General features: G+C 40.0%; 1 protein-coding gene across 7 annotated transcripts in view; it reads left to right on the top strand.

Moving 5' to 3' along the window:
* Window positions 1–16,032, top strand: part of GRAMD1C (GRAM domain containing 1C) — a 76,957-nt gene that overhangs the window by 44,631 nt on the left and 16,294 nt on the right. For 4 of the 7 annotated variants that reach the window (XM_034789183.1, XM_034789210.1, XM_034789193.1 and 1 more), the window contains 3 exons: window positions 5,163–5,281; window positions 6,534–6,657; window positions 11,927–12,101. In XM_034789183.1, the coding sequence (XP_034645074.1) occupies window positions 5,163–5,281; window positions 6,534–6,657; window positions 11,927–12,101 (418 nt within the window). Of the gene's footprint in view, window positions 1–523; window positions 1,270–5,162; window positions 5,282–6,533; window positions 6,658–11,926; window positions 12,102–16,032 lie in introns of those variants that run through there. The other 3 variants (XM_034789236.1, XM_034789218.1, XM_034789228.1) reach the window with 3 other exon arrangements.

The raw sequence follows: 16,032 nt of genomic DNA, 5'->3' as shown, positions 1-16,032 counted from the left end.
TAGTATGATTCGTCTTTTAAACTCTCTAGCACCTTTGCAAGTTGGTCTTCTAGTAAATTATGTCATAAAATAAATGATGATGTGGTATGATGTCAAGATTTTATTAGCAGCAGAACTGCCTGGTTTCATCCCAGCTTTGAAATCTGTGGAAGAAAAATCCCGTATAGGATCAACATATATATATAATGCAAGGTGGTATTGTTACTATGTAAAGCACAAAAACTTGCCTGCTGTTAAACTGTAATAGACAAGTGACATAATTCAGCACTGAACAGATAAAGGTAGCAAGAACACTTTCTCTTTCAGTGTGGTTGGGCATAGTATGTCCTGCTTTTCCGTTTAAAACTCATGCTGTGGCACATGCGTGTACTGACAGCAGTGAAAAGGTTAAATGAAGAGGCCTGATAAGAGAGCTGTGCTAGCAATGCAGGAATGTCATCAAAAAAGAAGGTTCTCTCCTTGCAGTAAACAGTGGCTTAACCTGCTTTGAATGGAGCTATTAGTGACAAAAGCTGCAGCTTCTGAAGCCACTCCCTTGAGAAGCAGTGTGTTAGATTCAAGGCATTCTTTAATGTCTTTAGATATTTAAAATATTGCTTGAATGAATGGGCATTGTAAAACTCAGAATGTGTTTAAATAAGTCTGTCTCCAGCTGTCTCTTGCTATAAAGGAACTTTAAGTGCAGTTTAATGTGTCTGGGAGAGGAAAGGAAAACCAGACTGTGTCTTTAACAAACCCTGCTTACCTACGCTTCCTTAGTGGGAGCGGCCTAGGAACTGGTCCGGAATCTAGCACAACTTCCAGTTCTGCAGGCAAACCAACCCCCTTGTGAACAGGTCTGATACTGCCAAGCAGGAAGTTACGGAGAAACAGGTTTGAAAGAACAGCACAGTCCATCTTCGACAAGGCAAAGATACGTCTTAATAAACAACAATGTAAGCAGCCTGCTTACCCCAGGAGTTTTGCCATTGTGTAGTGGAGTCGTCTTCATGTTGACAGCTCAAGGCCCATTGGGTCTTGATTAGAGCCAAACTAGCATGGGCTGGGAATTGTTCTTCTGAGTTTTTGGACTTGCTTGTTAGCCATGCAGCCCATTGAGTTCATCTGCTTCACAGAAAACTCAGCCCTTTGGGGTGAAATTACGTGCTTCTGAATGCAGGAGAGTTCTACAACCCCAGAAGCACAGGTTGCTGTCTTTTGGTGCGATCCTGTTTCCTGAGCATCAATATGAAGTTGGCTAAGTAGGTGAGGAGTTTGAGAATTGAAAATGTAAGGTTCTCCCCACTTTCTGTTGAAAGGGACACAGAGCAAATGTGATTAAAAACCATGCTTTCATAATCAGAAATCTGCTAGTAGCCTTAATAAATCAATAGTTGTTGAAGCTGAACATTTTAAAATACAACTTCCAAATACATTCTGCATTTGTGGAAGTCTTAAGATATAATAGTAATATAAGAAAAATCGTGTGTGTGTGTGTATATGGGTATATATATATATGGATTGCTACATATTCGGGCTTGTGTGTTACCTTTTTTGTATCTTTAAATTTCTGTCACTATTGCAAAACCCTGCAATTAGAGTAAGCAGAACAATGGTGTCTTTTTTTTAAAATGTATTTAATGCACCGATATTTTGATTTTCACCGATAATGATTTTTCTTGTAAATTGTAAATTGTTCTTACGTTATTACTTCATTCATAATGTTTGATTCCATTGATCTATATGGATCATGGCTGATACACCGTTTCCAGCTTCTTTAGAGACCATTAATGACACTCTTCTTTCACATCCATAAACTACTTATGCCTTCTTTCCCACTTTTTTCGAGTTCTTTTCAGCAAGGAAAATGGACTTTGAGACTGGTTGTTTATTTTATGGATATGGAGTTAAGTGTCTGGATCCTTTCTCTTTTTCTTACCCTTCTTGAGAATACCTGAGAGCACAGGTCAAAGTGTGAATTTTATTGGTGGATGGGGAAATCTGGCTCAATTTCTTAACAATGAAATGAAAAACCTAGCACTGGACTTCTATAAAGGAGGTATCTGAGCACATTTCTAAGATTCCCCTCACCCTTCCCGAGAGTAATAGCCTTGTGTATTCATAAGAATAACCATACTGTCTTATATCAGTGGTCTGTCTAGTCCAGTATCTTGTCTCTGGCAGCCGTCAGTACCAGATACCCGCATCTGACGAAGTGGGTATTCACCCACGAAAGCTTATGCTCCAATACATCTGTTAGTCTTAAAGGTGCCACAGGACTCTCTGTTGCTTTTTACCAGATAATAGTAACTTACTATTTAGGTACACCTCTACCCCGATATAACACGAATTCAGATATAATGCGGTAAAGCAGCGCTACTGGGGGGCGGGGCTACACGCTCTGGTGGATCAAAGCAAGTTCAATATAACGCGGTTTCACCTATAATGCGGTAAGATTTTTTGGCTCCCGAAGACAGCGTTATATTGGGGTAGAGGTGTAGTTCTGTCCATCTGTAAAACTCAGTGTTTTACAGAAGTGTGTAAGCTTCATGCAGAAACTGAGGCACATATCTTTTACACGACTTACCCAAAGTCATAAGGGAGTCACTGGCACAGCTGTGAAAAGAACCCAGGTCTCCTAAGTTCTAGTCTAGTGTCCTATCCTTTAGATCTTGAGAGGGAAGCAGACGGTTCTTCTGTTCTAAGAATGTCCAAGAAAACATTCATGACAAGTGAAGAAACACTGAAGTGTGGCCATTAATACATTAGTTGCATTTTAAACTGTGTATATTACTTTTCAAAACGTTGTATGCATATGATTTATTTGTAGCTGAGTGCTAACGGTATATGGGGTCTTTACAGAGCATGGGGCAGACAGGGTACAATGTTCAAAAGTGACTTAGGCACTTAGAAACCTAAATCAGACAATGAGACTTCAGCTCCTAAATCCCTTTTGACAAATGTGATGAGGAGTTTGACTAAACAGGCACACTGAGGAAAATTAATCTGAGTTAACTGGAGGTGTGAATTAAAGTGGATTAATTCAACCCTGTTCGGACACTTTTATTCAGAATTAGTGACCTTCATTGAGTTCACTTTGGAAGTGAATAAAGCTACATTGAATTAAGATCATGGTAATTCTGAATGTCATTTAAGCACTTTTGACAAATTTACCCAAGGTGCCTGTCTTGATCTGTGTTTGTATTCTAGTATTTATTTGTATTGCAGTGTCACCTAGAGACTCATATCAGGCTCAGAGCCCTATGGTGCTAGGTGCTGTACGAACATATTAAAGGGACAGTTCCTGCCCTGAAGAGCTTGTGATTAAATACACTGTGATTTGTTATCAATAGTTTGCACAAGTACTACTTTGTCTGTGACCGATTACCAGCACCAGATGATGGGACTCAGTACCCAGTGCATTGTGGATGCTACCAGAAATAAATATTTATAAACTATAGAGACTGAGGATGCACAGTAAGTGGGCTTTGAGGAGCTATTTGAAAGAGGAGGGATGTGTTTTATTGCACTGGGATAAGGAAGCATTTCAGACATATGAGGGCAACATGTTGGGAAGGTGCAGGGATGAGTGGGAGTAAGGGAGTGGCTAGAGAGAGCCTTGGTATTTATGGACAGACTTATGAAACCATTTTTCTGCCACCTTTTGTGTTCAGTGATCACACCTCTATGCCCAGAAGCAGTTTAAGGATTTGGGGACTTTCAAATCACTCCTTCAAACAAGCTTTTCGCTATGCATCCTCAAAGCTATTACTAGAAACAAATAGCAGTATTATTATTTAGTACAGTGATAGAGTGCTGATCTGTTGGATCTGCTACCCTAACCTGTGCTAACCTTTCATAAAGTGACACTTATCTGATTTTTGTTGTTGGCGATTTCTATTAGATTAGACTATAAACTCTTTGAAGGGATTGTCTCCTATGCTGTGTTTCCACTGTGCCTCATACAAGAAGGCTTAGATCCTGATTGGGACCTGTAGGCATTACCTGAATCCAAACAACAAATAATAGTAGTAGTTCCTAGAATGTAAGCAAATTAGTGAAAGGCAGCTTGCCTGCTTTATGTTCTCTAGAATGCCCAGTTCAACGTAGGCGGTCTCATAGAACTAACACAACCTTGTGTGTGTGTGTGTGTGTGTGTGTGTGTAAAATATGAATTTAAAAGGGATAGTTTTAAATAAGCTTTATGGTTTGTGTACTATGGTGAATTCTAGTGCATCATAGGCATTGACTGCTTACTCCTTACATCTCCCCTGTGAGGTTGGTAAGTGTGATCATCCTCATTTTGCAGATGGGGAAATTGAGGCATGGAGAGAAGTGACTTGATAAAGGCCACCGAGGTAGTCTGTTTAGAGCAGGGATTTGAATGTAGCAGTCCCTTGTGCTTAGTCACTGACTAGACCAGGGTTCTCAAACTGGGGGTCGGGGGTCGCGAGGTTATTACATGGGGGGTCGTGAGCTGTCAGCCTCCACCCCAAATCCCGCTTTGCCTCCAGCATTTATAATGGTGTTAAATTCAAAACACTTTTTTATATATTTATAAGGGGGGGGGTCGCACTCAGAGGCTTGCTATGTGAAAGGGATCACCAGTACAAAAGTTTGAGAGCCACTGGACTAGACCATTCCACCTCTCCAGCTGCTGAACTGTCTTGTTATTCAGCGAAGAAGCCAGCTGAGCTGCAGGCAATTTGGCTGGGAGGGAATTTGTGATACACCATTGTCAACAGTGGCAGCCTGAATGATGAGGCTCAAGTCAAGGGACTGTGACTTTATAGTTTTCATGAGCCCCAAAGGGCAGCTCTGGGCAGCTGTTTGGGGGTTGGGGTGGAGGGGTGGAATGGGAGTAACCTGTGATATTAAGGAAAAACCAGTCATGAATTTTCAGCTCTAGTGATCAGTTTATATTGGGTTATGTTATCAAGCCTGTTTTGGCTAGAAGATTAGCTATTTAAAAATGGAAGCTGAGAGTCTCCTTTATATTTCTAAGGAGGGTTACCAAGTGCAGTGAGGTTTAAAATGGCTGCTGTTTGTTAGGCAAAAAGCTTTCTTAAAAATAACAGGGAAGGATCCAGATATATCTGGGGTCAAATAATCTGTTTGTGAACAGGTAGAAGAAGTAGCTCTTCACTGCAGCTTTTGACCAACAATGTGCTTTCTCTTTTCAGAGACTGACCAAACAGGAGTTCTGGCAACTGGTACAACAGAGCTATGGCTCTGAGCTGGGCCTGAACAGTGAGGAGATGGAGAGCTTTTACTCCTCCTCTGAAGACAATGGACAATCTAGGTAAGAAGATATTACGGATACTTATCTTTTATGGAAACAGAAAACTGTTTCCACAACTCTGTCTTAAAATCCTCCTTCAAAATTGCCTCCATTACTGGCACTAATCTGTTCGCATTTTAGCAGCCTTAGCAAAGGGGCTGAAGTACTGACTAGGCATAAAGACTCGATTGCCTTCACTCTATTGTAGGTTGAGCAGAACTGAGACCCCCTTAGTGTGGAGAAGTAAGAGGAAGCTCGTGTTTCCATAGCTTTTCCTGGTTCTGTTCAGGTAAAGGAATCTAGGAATTGTGTGTCATATTTTTAAAAAATCCCATATTGTATTACTAATGCCACTTTAGATTGGGGATTCTCAATCTTCCCCATGCTAGAATCTAGTCAGGCCCATCATCCTAGTAAGTAGTATGGATATTGCTGAGGGATTATGACCCTCTGCTACCTTTTCATGAACCCCAGGTTGAGACCCTCTGTCTTAGATTATTAAAACTGAAACACTTAAAACTGCTGCTTTATTTTTCACCATTTTACAGTTGGTTAATTATTATTATTATTATTATTATTGGCCAATGAAAGTGGATTTATCAGTGTCTCTTTCTGGTTCTGATACAGTTTATTTGACTCCTTCAAATGACCTGGAGCAAAATTGTTAATTTTCAGCTTTACTCTTTAAACAATGTGGTTTTAATTTTCTACATGCCCTTAGATGGGCACGTCTTATAAAAGTGAACAAAAATTAATGAATGCACTAACACTTAGTGCTGTTGTGTTTTGAATGAAAATGCTGAGGAAATGTGTATATCCCCAAAAAAGCCCCGCCTGTTTATTTTTAATGTTTCGTAGTATAATCTTCAAAATATTTTGACATAGGATGCTAGAAGGATGGGTGTAAGAAAAATGCCTATTATAATAATAATTAAAAGGACAAAACTTTTCAATTTGAGGCCTAAGATACTTTTATCTCCCTACCATCCACAACATTAACTTTCTCCCTTGGTTCACCATAGCCTTGATTTATTAACTTTCCAGACACACTGCTAAACCAGGGTTTTCTCACAGGCACTTGGGGACAGGGTAGCTTGATGGGTTAATGAACTGAATGTGGGATGACTGAGCTGGCAGTCTTATGTGGCAATTCAATTAATGGTTTGTAATGCATGTTTTTAAATTCAATAAATCTCCAAAAGTATGAGTTTGGTGCCATAAATGCTAAGAAATTAAATTAACACTGTCTTTATTATCTTTTTGCTTTGGACAGATCCAGCATTTGTGATGATTCTGGAGACAGAGATGAAAAATTACCCAAAGCAATCCGTGAAATTCATGAACCCGTCATTCAGATAGTAGAGGCAGAGCCATTCCATGGAAACACACTGACAGGAGTAAGTATTTAGAAAGCCTCTCTTGCTTAACAAATACAAATGTGTAAATCATACATCCTTAAGTGTGTGTATGTGAGGATACTCCTTCTCCTACCTATGAAGGATGTGAAGATGAGGACAGTTTAGAAGATTTTAGCATCTGGAGGTGAATGGGTTAAGGTCAGTTATTCATCTTTCAGTGTTTTAAGACTTTTGCCCTGCTGGCTGCTAGCATTCACATGAAATGGATTGTTTGTAGTTCTGATCACTTTTGAATTTCTTTTACTTAAATGATACATTATTATTTATTGGCAGTGTGATCAAGTGGATAGGGAACTGGGTCGGGAGTGGGGAGCTCCTGGCGTCCCATTCCCTGTTCAGCCATTGACTCACCATGTGACTTTGGACAAGACACTGCAAATCTGTGTGACTCCGTTTCTTTATCTGTACAAAGAGGATAATTATATTTATCCATCTTTATAGAGCACTTTAAGATCTACAAATGAAAAGTGCTCCATAAAACCTCTTATTGTCTTTTTTCCATTTCTATGTTCAGACCCACTTGCCTGATATTTTTGTTCCAGATTAGAATCTCCTCACACTTCCCTATAATTATTCTAGGTGTAAGGATTTGTTAAAAGAACTGAGTTTAGAGGGAGGATTGGACTACTGGGGGAACAGATTGACCTAGAGATTGGAGTGTGTGGGATAAGTTAGACCTACCTAGGCTTTAGGTAAGACAAGGTGTGAGTATAGGCTTTGTAGTTTTAGCCCTTTTCTCAGAATGCTATGTTCCTATGGCTAAGTAATACTTTGAAAGAAACTATTCTGAGTCCCTGCATTGTACTGGTCACAGCTCAAAAAGGGAGGTCTCTTACACTGCTAAATGCATTTGGGCCTGCTGAGGAATCATGTATGGTGAACAGGTGCTGTAGCCTAGGGTGGGAGAACCGTGGGATTCCACCCTGAGAGGAGTGGAGGTGCAGGACCTGTCATTTGAAAGCGTGTGCTCAATGGAGACCTAACAAGGGGAAAAGTTACGGCTAACCCTGTAACAATGAAAGTGCCTTTGAAAATCTTACCCAGTAGTGCCATTTTGATGAATATAGGCTCCAATCCTATGCACAGGCTCAATTTGTTGAAGTATATTTCTTCGCATCCGAGCTCATTGAAGTTTGAGAGAGATGAATCTGGGGTATTTGATTATTGCATAACTTACAAAATGTATGACAGTTCTATTTAGGTATACATTTTGTGTGGTATTTGCTAGAGTAGTTGAGTGACAGAATGCAGATATTTCAGGATTACAGAACGAATAGAGAGTTTCAGTAGTTATTAAAGTATTGCTGCCATAAGATATCTTAGTAAATCCATGAAAACTCATGATGTAGTTTAGAGGTGACCTGCAAAAGGGGAAAAACTGACTCGTTCCATTTTTGCTGCTTTTTGATGTATAAAGAAGGACTGAACCTTTTTTCCCAAAAGAAAATTAAAAAAATAAAGGGCTGAAGGATTCTTCTTGTTTTTTCACATGAGAAATTCAGATCTTGTCTGCTCCTGAAGAACCTATGGAGAACTGGTAGGGTTTTGACATCATAGGAACTAATGTGATGTGATATATGTATGGTGTATATTTTAGCTCCCATTACACATTTGAGTCATCCATGGAGATCTCAGAAAAACAAGACGCAGACAATTGTGATTGTTTTCATAGATGTTAAGAATAGAAGGGTCCTCTGTAATCATCAAGTCTGGCCTCTAGCATAACCCAGACTGAAGAATTTCTTCCAGTTACCCCTGTACTGAGCCCAGTAACTTGCAGGAGGAGGAAAAATATTTCATGCCTTATTTATTCTTCCTAAAGAAGAAAAACAAGGGAAAAGTACAGCATTTCCCACCCTTTGCAGGCCACCTTTAATGCTGTTTAAATACAGCAAATATTTGCCAGGTTGTGCTTTTGAATGGAGTGTTTTTGCTCCCATTATTATTCCAGGTGGTATTTCCAGTTACATTAATAAATCCATCCAATGCATGTCTTCTGAATCCTACATGCATCCTGCAGACAGGTCACAATGATGTGAGTTTATTCAATAATAAATATTTCAGTAGCCATAAGGAAATAGACCATCAGCATACAGCATGACGGCTCCTTGATCCTCACAGTGAGAGAGGTCCGGAAAGTATAGCCTGGTTCTAGTAAGCCCCATGGCAAAAGATTCAAGGAAGAATGAAGAGTATTGCAACTTCATCACCATTTATGACAAATCCCACTTGAGTTTTTGGGGGGAGGGAGAGCGGGCAGTATCAGACCTCTGCAAACAGGACTTGCCCCAGGGTCTTGAACAGCCATCTCTGCATTCAAGTCTGTCTTCAGTTTTACTATGATTAACCTTCAGTGATACATTCTAATACTTTCATAGTTGATATAATGTAATCTCAAGAACATTTCAAGGGCTTTTGTATCCCACAGTTAATGTTTGTTTCTGCTTGACAAACTAGGAATTTGTTTTTATTAACTCTCTAATTTTTTGAAAAGAAAGTGTGCAGCCTTTGTGTGCACCATCAGTCGTGGTTTTCTTTTAAAGCACAATGCATTTAACAGTATACACCAGTCTGTTGCCTAATTTTCCCTGCCGCCAGAAATTGGTGCACAGCCATCAAGACTCATGGTGCTGTTCTCCTTGACAAAAATTGCATGCACTGATCCCCATTCTTGGACTCTACTAGGCACTAGTAGCACCAAGAAAGTCTTAGGAGAAGGCTTGCCAAGCTTGGTGCCAAATTTGGGGTTTCAAAGAGATGTACGACACCACCTCCCTCACTGTACATTTTCAGCTCCTCTTGAGGATGCATGGAACCAATAGACTATGTATGTGCCTCCTACTGCTTTTTGATTTTTAGCAGGTGTTTTTTTTTTTAAAGTTAATATTTCTCTTTAGCCCTTGTCTTAGGTGTGTTATGGCTGAAAGGTACGAGAAATCTGGGTTTATAAGGCATATGTCATGCATGCATAAAAAAAAAAATCTCTCGTTGGCCAGTATGTCTTAGGAAGGGCTTTCTTCTCAGAAGTGTCATGCTTAACCAGTTGCCTTGGGTTAAGCCTGTGCAGGGTGGTTTAAACTCACCTGTCTTCTTCAAATCCATGGTCTCTGTCAAAATACCATCAGAATAAGAATTCCTTGTATCTGTATCAGGTGTGGAAAGATGGATGGGACCTTTGTCTGCTATCTGTACAAAAAGTGCTTGCCACAAATGGCTGCTTCATCGCTCTCCTCACCCAGACTGGAGAATCTTGATGCTGAAATACTGATGCACTGAATTATTTTTCCCCCCTCCCATTGTCCTATTTCTTCCTTTGCACTACATTGTGTTGCATGGAATTCACTAATTGCACAGTGTCTGATTAATTTGCTTCCGTAATTCAATTTTCCCTTTATTTTGGTGTTGGAAATACCTTGCCTTTTTATATTGACTTCACAAATTCAGTGCTGGCTTTTATGCCCTTCAGCCATCCAGTTTTGTACTTTTGAATCTCTCAATCACCCAAGATATGTAAGGTCCGGTCTACATTTTGATAACAGACCGCCAAGGAACATTCGAGTGCTACAGAAAATTGTGATGATGGTTCACGTAGATGGAGCTCTTCCTTATGAATCAGTACTGAATTAATCTTCCAATATGGTGGTAAGACAGATGAGTTAAAATCATGTAGGAAGAGAGCTTGATCGCATTATGCGCCACACATCAGAGCTACAAAGTTTAAGGCCATATAGTGCTCTTGATCCACAACCAATGTCCCACTGAAGACAGTGAGAAGTTTGCACAGAGACTGAGGATAGACTATGGCTCTTATGTAGGAACTATACCAGTAGGAGGACCACCATTCCTGCCCTTTCTTTGGCTGTGTTGTTTGCAGTTAGCAGATTTGCATGCCCAATCTCTATAAATGTATGCAAATTAGAATGATAGAACAATAGAAATGTAGGACTGGAAGGCACCTCAAGAGGTCATCTAGCCCAGTCCCTTGCACTGATACAGGATCATCCCTGACAGGTATTTGTCTAACCTGTTCTCAAATCTCCAATGACAGGGATTCCACAACTTCCCTTGGAAGCCTGTTCCAGAACTCAACTATCCTTATAATTAGAAGGATTTCCCTAATGTGTAATCGAAATCTCCCTTGCCACAGATTAAGCTCATTACTTCTTGTCCTACTTTCAGTGGAAATGGAGAACAATTGATCACAGTCCTGGACACAATACTCCAACTGAGGCTTCACCAGTGCTGAGTAGACCATGACAATAAACTCCCGTGTCTTACATACGACACTTGTGTTAATACTCTCTAGAATATTAGCCTTTTTTGAAACTGAATCATGTTAACTCGTGTTTAATTTGTGATCCACTATAACCCCTACATCCTTTCCTGCAATACTACTGCTTAGTCAGTTATTCCCCATCTTGTAGCTGTGTATTTGATTCCCCCTCCCCTTTCTAAGGCCAGGTCTACACTACACCCCTAATTCGAACTAAGGTACGCAACTTCAGCTACGTGAATAACGTAGCTGAAGTTCGAAGTACCTTAGTTCGAATTAGTTCGAACTTACCTTGGTCCACACGCGGCAGGCAGGCTCCCCCGTCGACTCCGCGGTACTCCTCTCGGCGAGCTGGAGTACCGCAGTCGACGGCGAGCACTTCCGGGTTCGACTTATCGCGTCCAGACTAGACGCGATAAGTCGAACCCAGAAGTTCGATTTCCAGCTGTCGAACTAGCGGGTAAGTGTAGCCAAGGCCTAAGTGTAGTACCTTGCATTTGTCTTTATTGAATTTCGTTAGGTGTGCAGTTGCTTGCCTGAATTTCTAGAATAGTCTGGCCCCACAAGTGCCATAGTTCGGGTTCAGAGTCAAGTCATGATGAGTCAGTCAGTCAATAGGATTGATAGGATAATTCACACCTTTGAGTGTCTCAAATGGTGCTGCATCATTTCACTCTTGAAAGGTTATCTTCACAGCAATAGTGGCTAGGAACTGATTTCAGCTGAAAGCTCCCATTTGGCAGAATCTGCCTCGGAGCTATATAAATAGATGAGAGAGGCTGGATCCAGAGAAGGAATTTCACAGTCCAGTGTTAGGGGCAGTACTTGCCCCAGGTAAGTGGTAAATAGAATTTGGACAGCTAGTTTGTTTACACTTGTCAATTGTAACTTTTTTTTTTAACTAAGGTTGTATGTAAAGTGTTTATGAAGGTTATTACAGTCAATTATACCATTTGCTGATGGCTTTTCCCATAGGGGTCTGAGCAGGAGGAATCCCAAAATGAGAAACAGGACAAGAGGAGCCCTCTGTTGCCTTCAGAAAAGAAACCAGTTAAGCTAGAGAGACGCAGGCTCCCAGCACAGTCCCTGGAGCCGATCGAGAATGAGAATCTTCTGGAGAAGAGCAGTGCCTCAGATAGCGAGGAAGAAGGTAAATAGCTGCTCATTTAGAAATCCAACTGAGAGCCGTAACATGACTGTAATCTGGATCTCAAAATACTCTACAATCCCCCAGGAGGAAATTATATGTCAGAGCTGCTTGAACATTTTCTGACCAAACTTGGTTTCATCAGAAAATATAGCTTTTGACAAAACCTTATCTTTTTACAGAAATTCATCTTCCAAAATATTTATGAAATGACAATTTTTTGGAGGGGGAGGGGGAGTTTTAGAGTTTTGAAATTGGGGGATTTCCCCACTTTTTGACTTTTCCAGCTTTTCCCAACAAGAAAGCATGTGGGAGGGAAAGCGTTTCCGCACATTTTTGAAACTTTTTCAGTGGGAACATTTTCACAAGGGGATTTTTCTCTCTGATTTTCACAGAGAACAGTGCCTGTTTTCCATTTAATTCTAGTAATTATCCCAATTGTAAAGATGGGGGCTGGGAGGGAGGGGAGAGGAACTGAGTCAGAGAGCAGGGAGAGATTTGTCCAAGATCACACAATGCATCTGTGACAATGTCAGGAACATAACCCAGATCACCTGAGTCCTAGTCCATTATTTTTACTATTAGAACATGTTTCCTCTTGAAGGCTTTTCATCTTCAAAGAAGATGAGGTGGGAACAAAGAGGAAAGAAACTTTACAAAAGGTTTGTGTCTGTGACTGGGCTTTCTGTTTCAGAATAACAGATGAATGATAAACTCCCCAAAAGAGCATGTGCAGCACTATGAATTTACATTTGCATTACACGTGTACAAATCTTACATGGTGTTGTGTAATAGCTTACCCCCTTTATAGTTTGTGTGCTATATAAATAATTTACATGCATTTCTCCATCACAAATATATTGCCTATAGCAGTGGAAAGTTGCAGGCTCTATCATTTTAGAGTCCTTCTGCAGTTTTCCTGTTTGTCCTAGAGCCTTAGCTTTTTAGTCTCTCTCTCTCTCTCTCTCTCTCTCTTTTTTTTTTTTCCATTTTGAAAACACTTATAATGTAATCAATTGACTCTTTGTCCTATTCACCCAGCTGGGCAGAAAATTTACCCAACATTAAAAGAGCAGCAACAAAGATAGGCTCTATCTTAATGGTAACTTTAAAGACTAGTTGAGACTATTTGACTTCTAATGTTAAGCAAATAAAATCTGACAAACTCAAGTAGATTCAAGGCCTTTTGTTCAAGAAAGAAAAACTCCTATTCATGCTTCTTGTCCTCCTGCTTTTCTAGGGTGAGCTCTTTGTTTATTCTTGAAAGCAGGACTTTCTGGTCCCACTGCATAAACTGGAAAGAGATTAAGGTTTACTCTAATGATGCTTGGATTTTTTTCCTCTGTTTCCCAGTCTGTTATCTAGCACAGTGTTTCTCAAATTTTTGAAAGCTGAGCCCTCCTCAGAAACCAATTGCAGCCACCCTTCAACACCACCATGTGACGTTTTAGGCCTACACATTTTGATTTAGACCTCATCTATGCCTTCTGCCTAGTCCTTTGTGCCCACCCATTCTGCGTGAGTTGTGCTTCACACTTTGGGAAATGCAGTTCTAGCAGGTGCTGTGGGGAATGATCACATGTCTGTCCTCCTTCAGCAGCTTCTGAATTTTACTTGTTACCACAGCATCAACTAAACCTGAGCTGCCAGAGTCTTGCCTACACTAGGGGTCTGTTTGTTGCTTTTACTTATTCAGCTCTATTTCAGTGAGCACTAGTGGCATTTTTTTTCTATCATTCTCTAGTGCTGACAAGGCTTTAACAGTGCACTAACGGCTGTCTGGTGGCCCAGGTATATGGATTTCTACTTGTGGTACCATAGTCCTGGATTCAGATCCTGTGGTTGCCCAATATTGACACTCCCTTGTAACCAAAAAACCCCAACAAAGCTCAAAAATAAATTAATAAAATCTAATTAATAAAAAATGAAACCCCCAATCCCAAATGGTGTTTACCTCAGAAAGGGAGAAGTGCCAGAGACTGCATATGACTCCAGGGACTTCACTTTTTGTTAGCAATTTTACATGGAAGGCACCCACATGGTACCATGACGGGCAGCAGTAAGAAACCCTAAGATGGTACACAGAAAATAGACTAGCCTGTCTTTTCAGTTACTTAACTATGTACAACAGAGGGACAGCTGTAAGTGTCTTGAATTCTTTGTTTAAAATCTTAAGACACACGTATTAATTATCTTTTTTGGATTTAATTTCCACTTTTAAAAATGAGGGTTGGGATGAAAGAGAGAATATAACTGTCTCTACGCAAGTGTTTGCTTGAATGTGTGATGTGAGAGCCAAGTAAGTGCACTGAATGTTTGATTTTTCTCACAGGTAGGTGGGATCACACATTTGAAATTTGGGATGACTGAAATAAGTGCAGTTGCATTTGTTTGGGTGTGCGTGTTTCCAGATCCACAGTACACATGAGAAACAGGAGCTGTGTATCTCAATACATTGTTTATAATGTTGTTAAAAGCATATTCTGTGTTTAGTATACAAATGTCAAATGCTTATAGCTTTGAAGTTTTAAAATCTATTTGAGTTATCTAAAATTTAAAAAAAAATTGAAGCTTTTTATTAGTGGGAAAACAGGGTTTTCCTTTCAATGTTGACTCAGAAATCATACACAAAATTTTAAATTAATATCACTTTTGAGATGAGATCGATCATGTGAGTTATCAGCCCAAACATGACTAATATAACTGGTGCAATCCTAAAATGTGGCATGTCTGGCCTGCATAATTGTGCTCATTCGTTCTATCACACTCCTGTCTGTGAAGAGGTTTCCATGATTTTGAGTCCAGTTGTTTCAAGGGCTCTGTTCTCTGTGCACAACGTTGGTGATATTTTTCCAGTGGAGTGGAAATCTGTTTGGTTCCTTATCTTTACCCCAGCTGTTTCTGGTTGCCAGGTCTCTCTGTGTATACAGTATGGCTGATATATTTTTTTCCATTGGAGTAGAAATCAATTTCTCATTTGTTTGATATGCCCTGGGCTTGTCAGTTTGGCTTCTTCAGAGTTCATTGCTCTGGCATGTATTATTTTGGGTTTCTTGTTCTGCTGTTAGGAGTTAATGGGATTTGAGCTGAGGCATTGGTTGAAAGGAGAGCAATTAGATTTTGAATGTCTTCCCAATTGTCTAACCTGTAGATGAGGGATTAGGAGTTTTTATTCTTTTTTTATAATTTATTTATTTAATTTTGTGCAGCAAACCTTATAGGAAACCTTATAATGTAATGGGTCTGATTCTGCATTGTCCAGCACAGTCTGTTGTCATTTACATTGGTGCAAAGTATTGCAAATGCTACCAAGTCCAAGTGGTAGCATTTTATATTCACTTTGCACTGGTGTGAATGACCACATAAAGTACAGGGTACCAGAGAATCAGGCTGTTGTCTCCAAGTTGAACTAGGACATTTGAGGTGATGGGTTTACGCTAGGGTTTGGTTATACGATGTAATTTTTATTTTTCATGTAATCTGTTCAGGCCAAAATATGCATGCAATTGCACTCCATATTCTTGCCTTACAGGCTTAAAAACTGAGGAGCTAGAGTGATACATTAGGCTAGCAAACTAACTTTTCACTTGTAGAATCTTTATTTCAAAGCCTGATCCAGGATGTTAGTAAAATGAGTTTGGTGCCCACATAGGGGGTATGTGCTTATGACAAATTATCACTACATGGTCCAGCACAGGACATGCCCAGGACTGGAAGAGCAGAAAAAAAACCTACCTAAAATTTGTTGGTGCATAACAACTCATATTACTTATGCTGGTTAGGAATCCTCAAATGGTCTATATCATCCTTAATTAATCACCGCTAACCAGCATTTTACATTGACAGTGTCCCTTTAATAAATATAGTCTCGATCTATCTATCTGTGTGTGAGAGAAAGAGAGAGAGAGAGAGAGAGAGAGTTAGTGAGTTAAAG

This window comes from Trachemys scripta, chromosome 1 (assembly GCF_013100865.1).
Source record: "Trachemys scripta elegans isolate TJP31775 chromosome 1, CAS_Tse_1.0, whole genome shotgun sequence".
In the NCBI taxonomy this organism is placed as follows: Eukaryota; Metazoa; Chordata; order Testudines; family Emydidae; genus Trachemys; species Trachemys scripta.
This window is presented reverse-complemented; position numbering and strand designations above follow the sequence as displayed.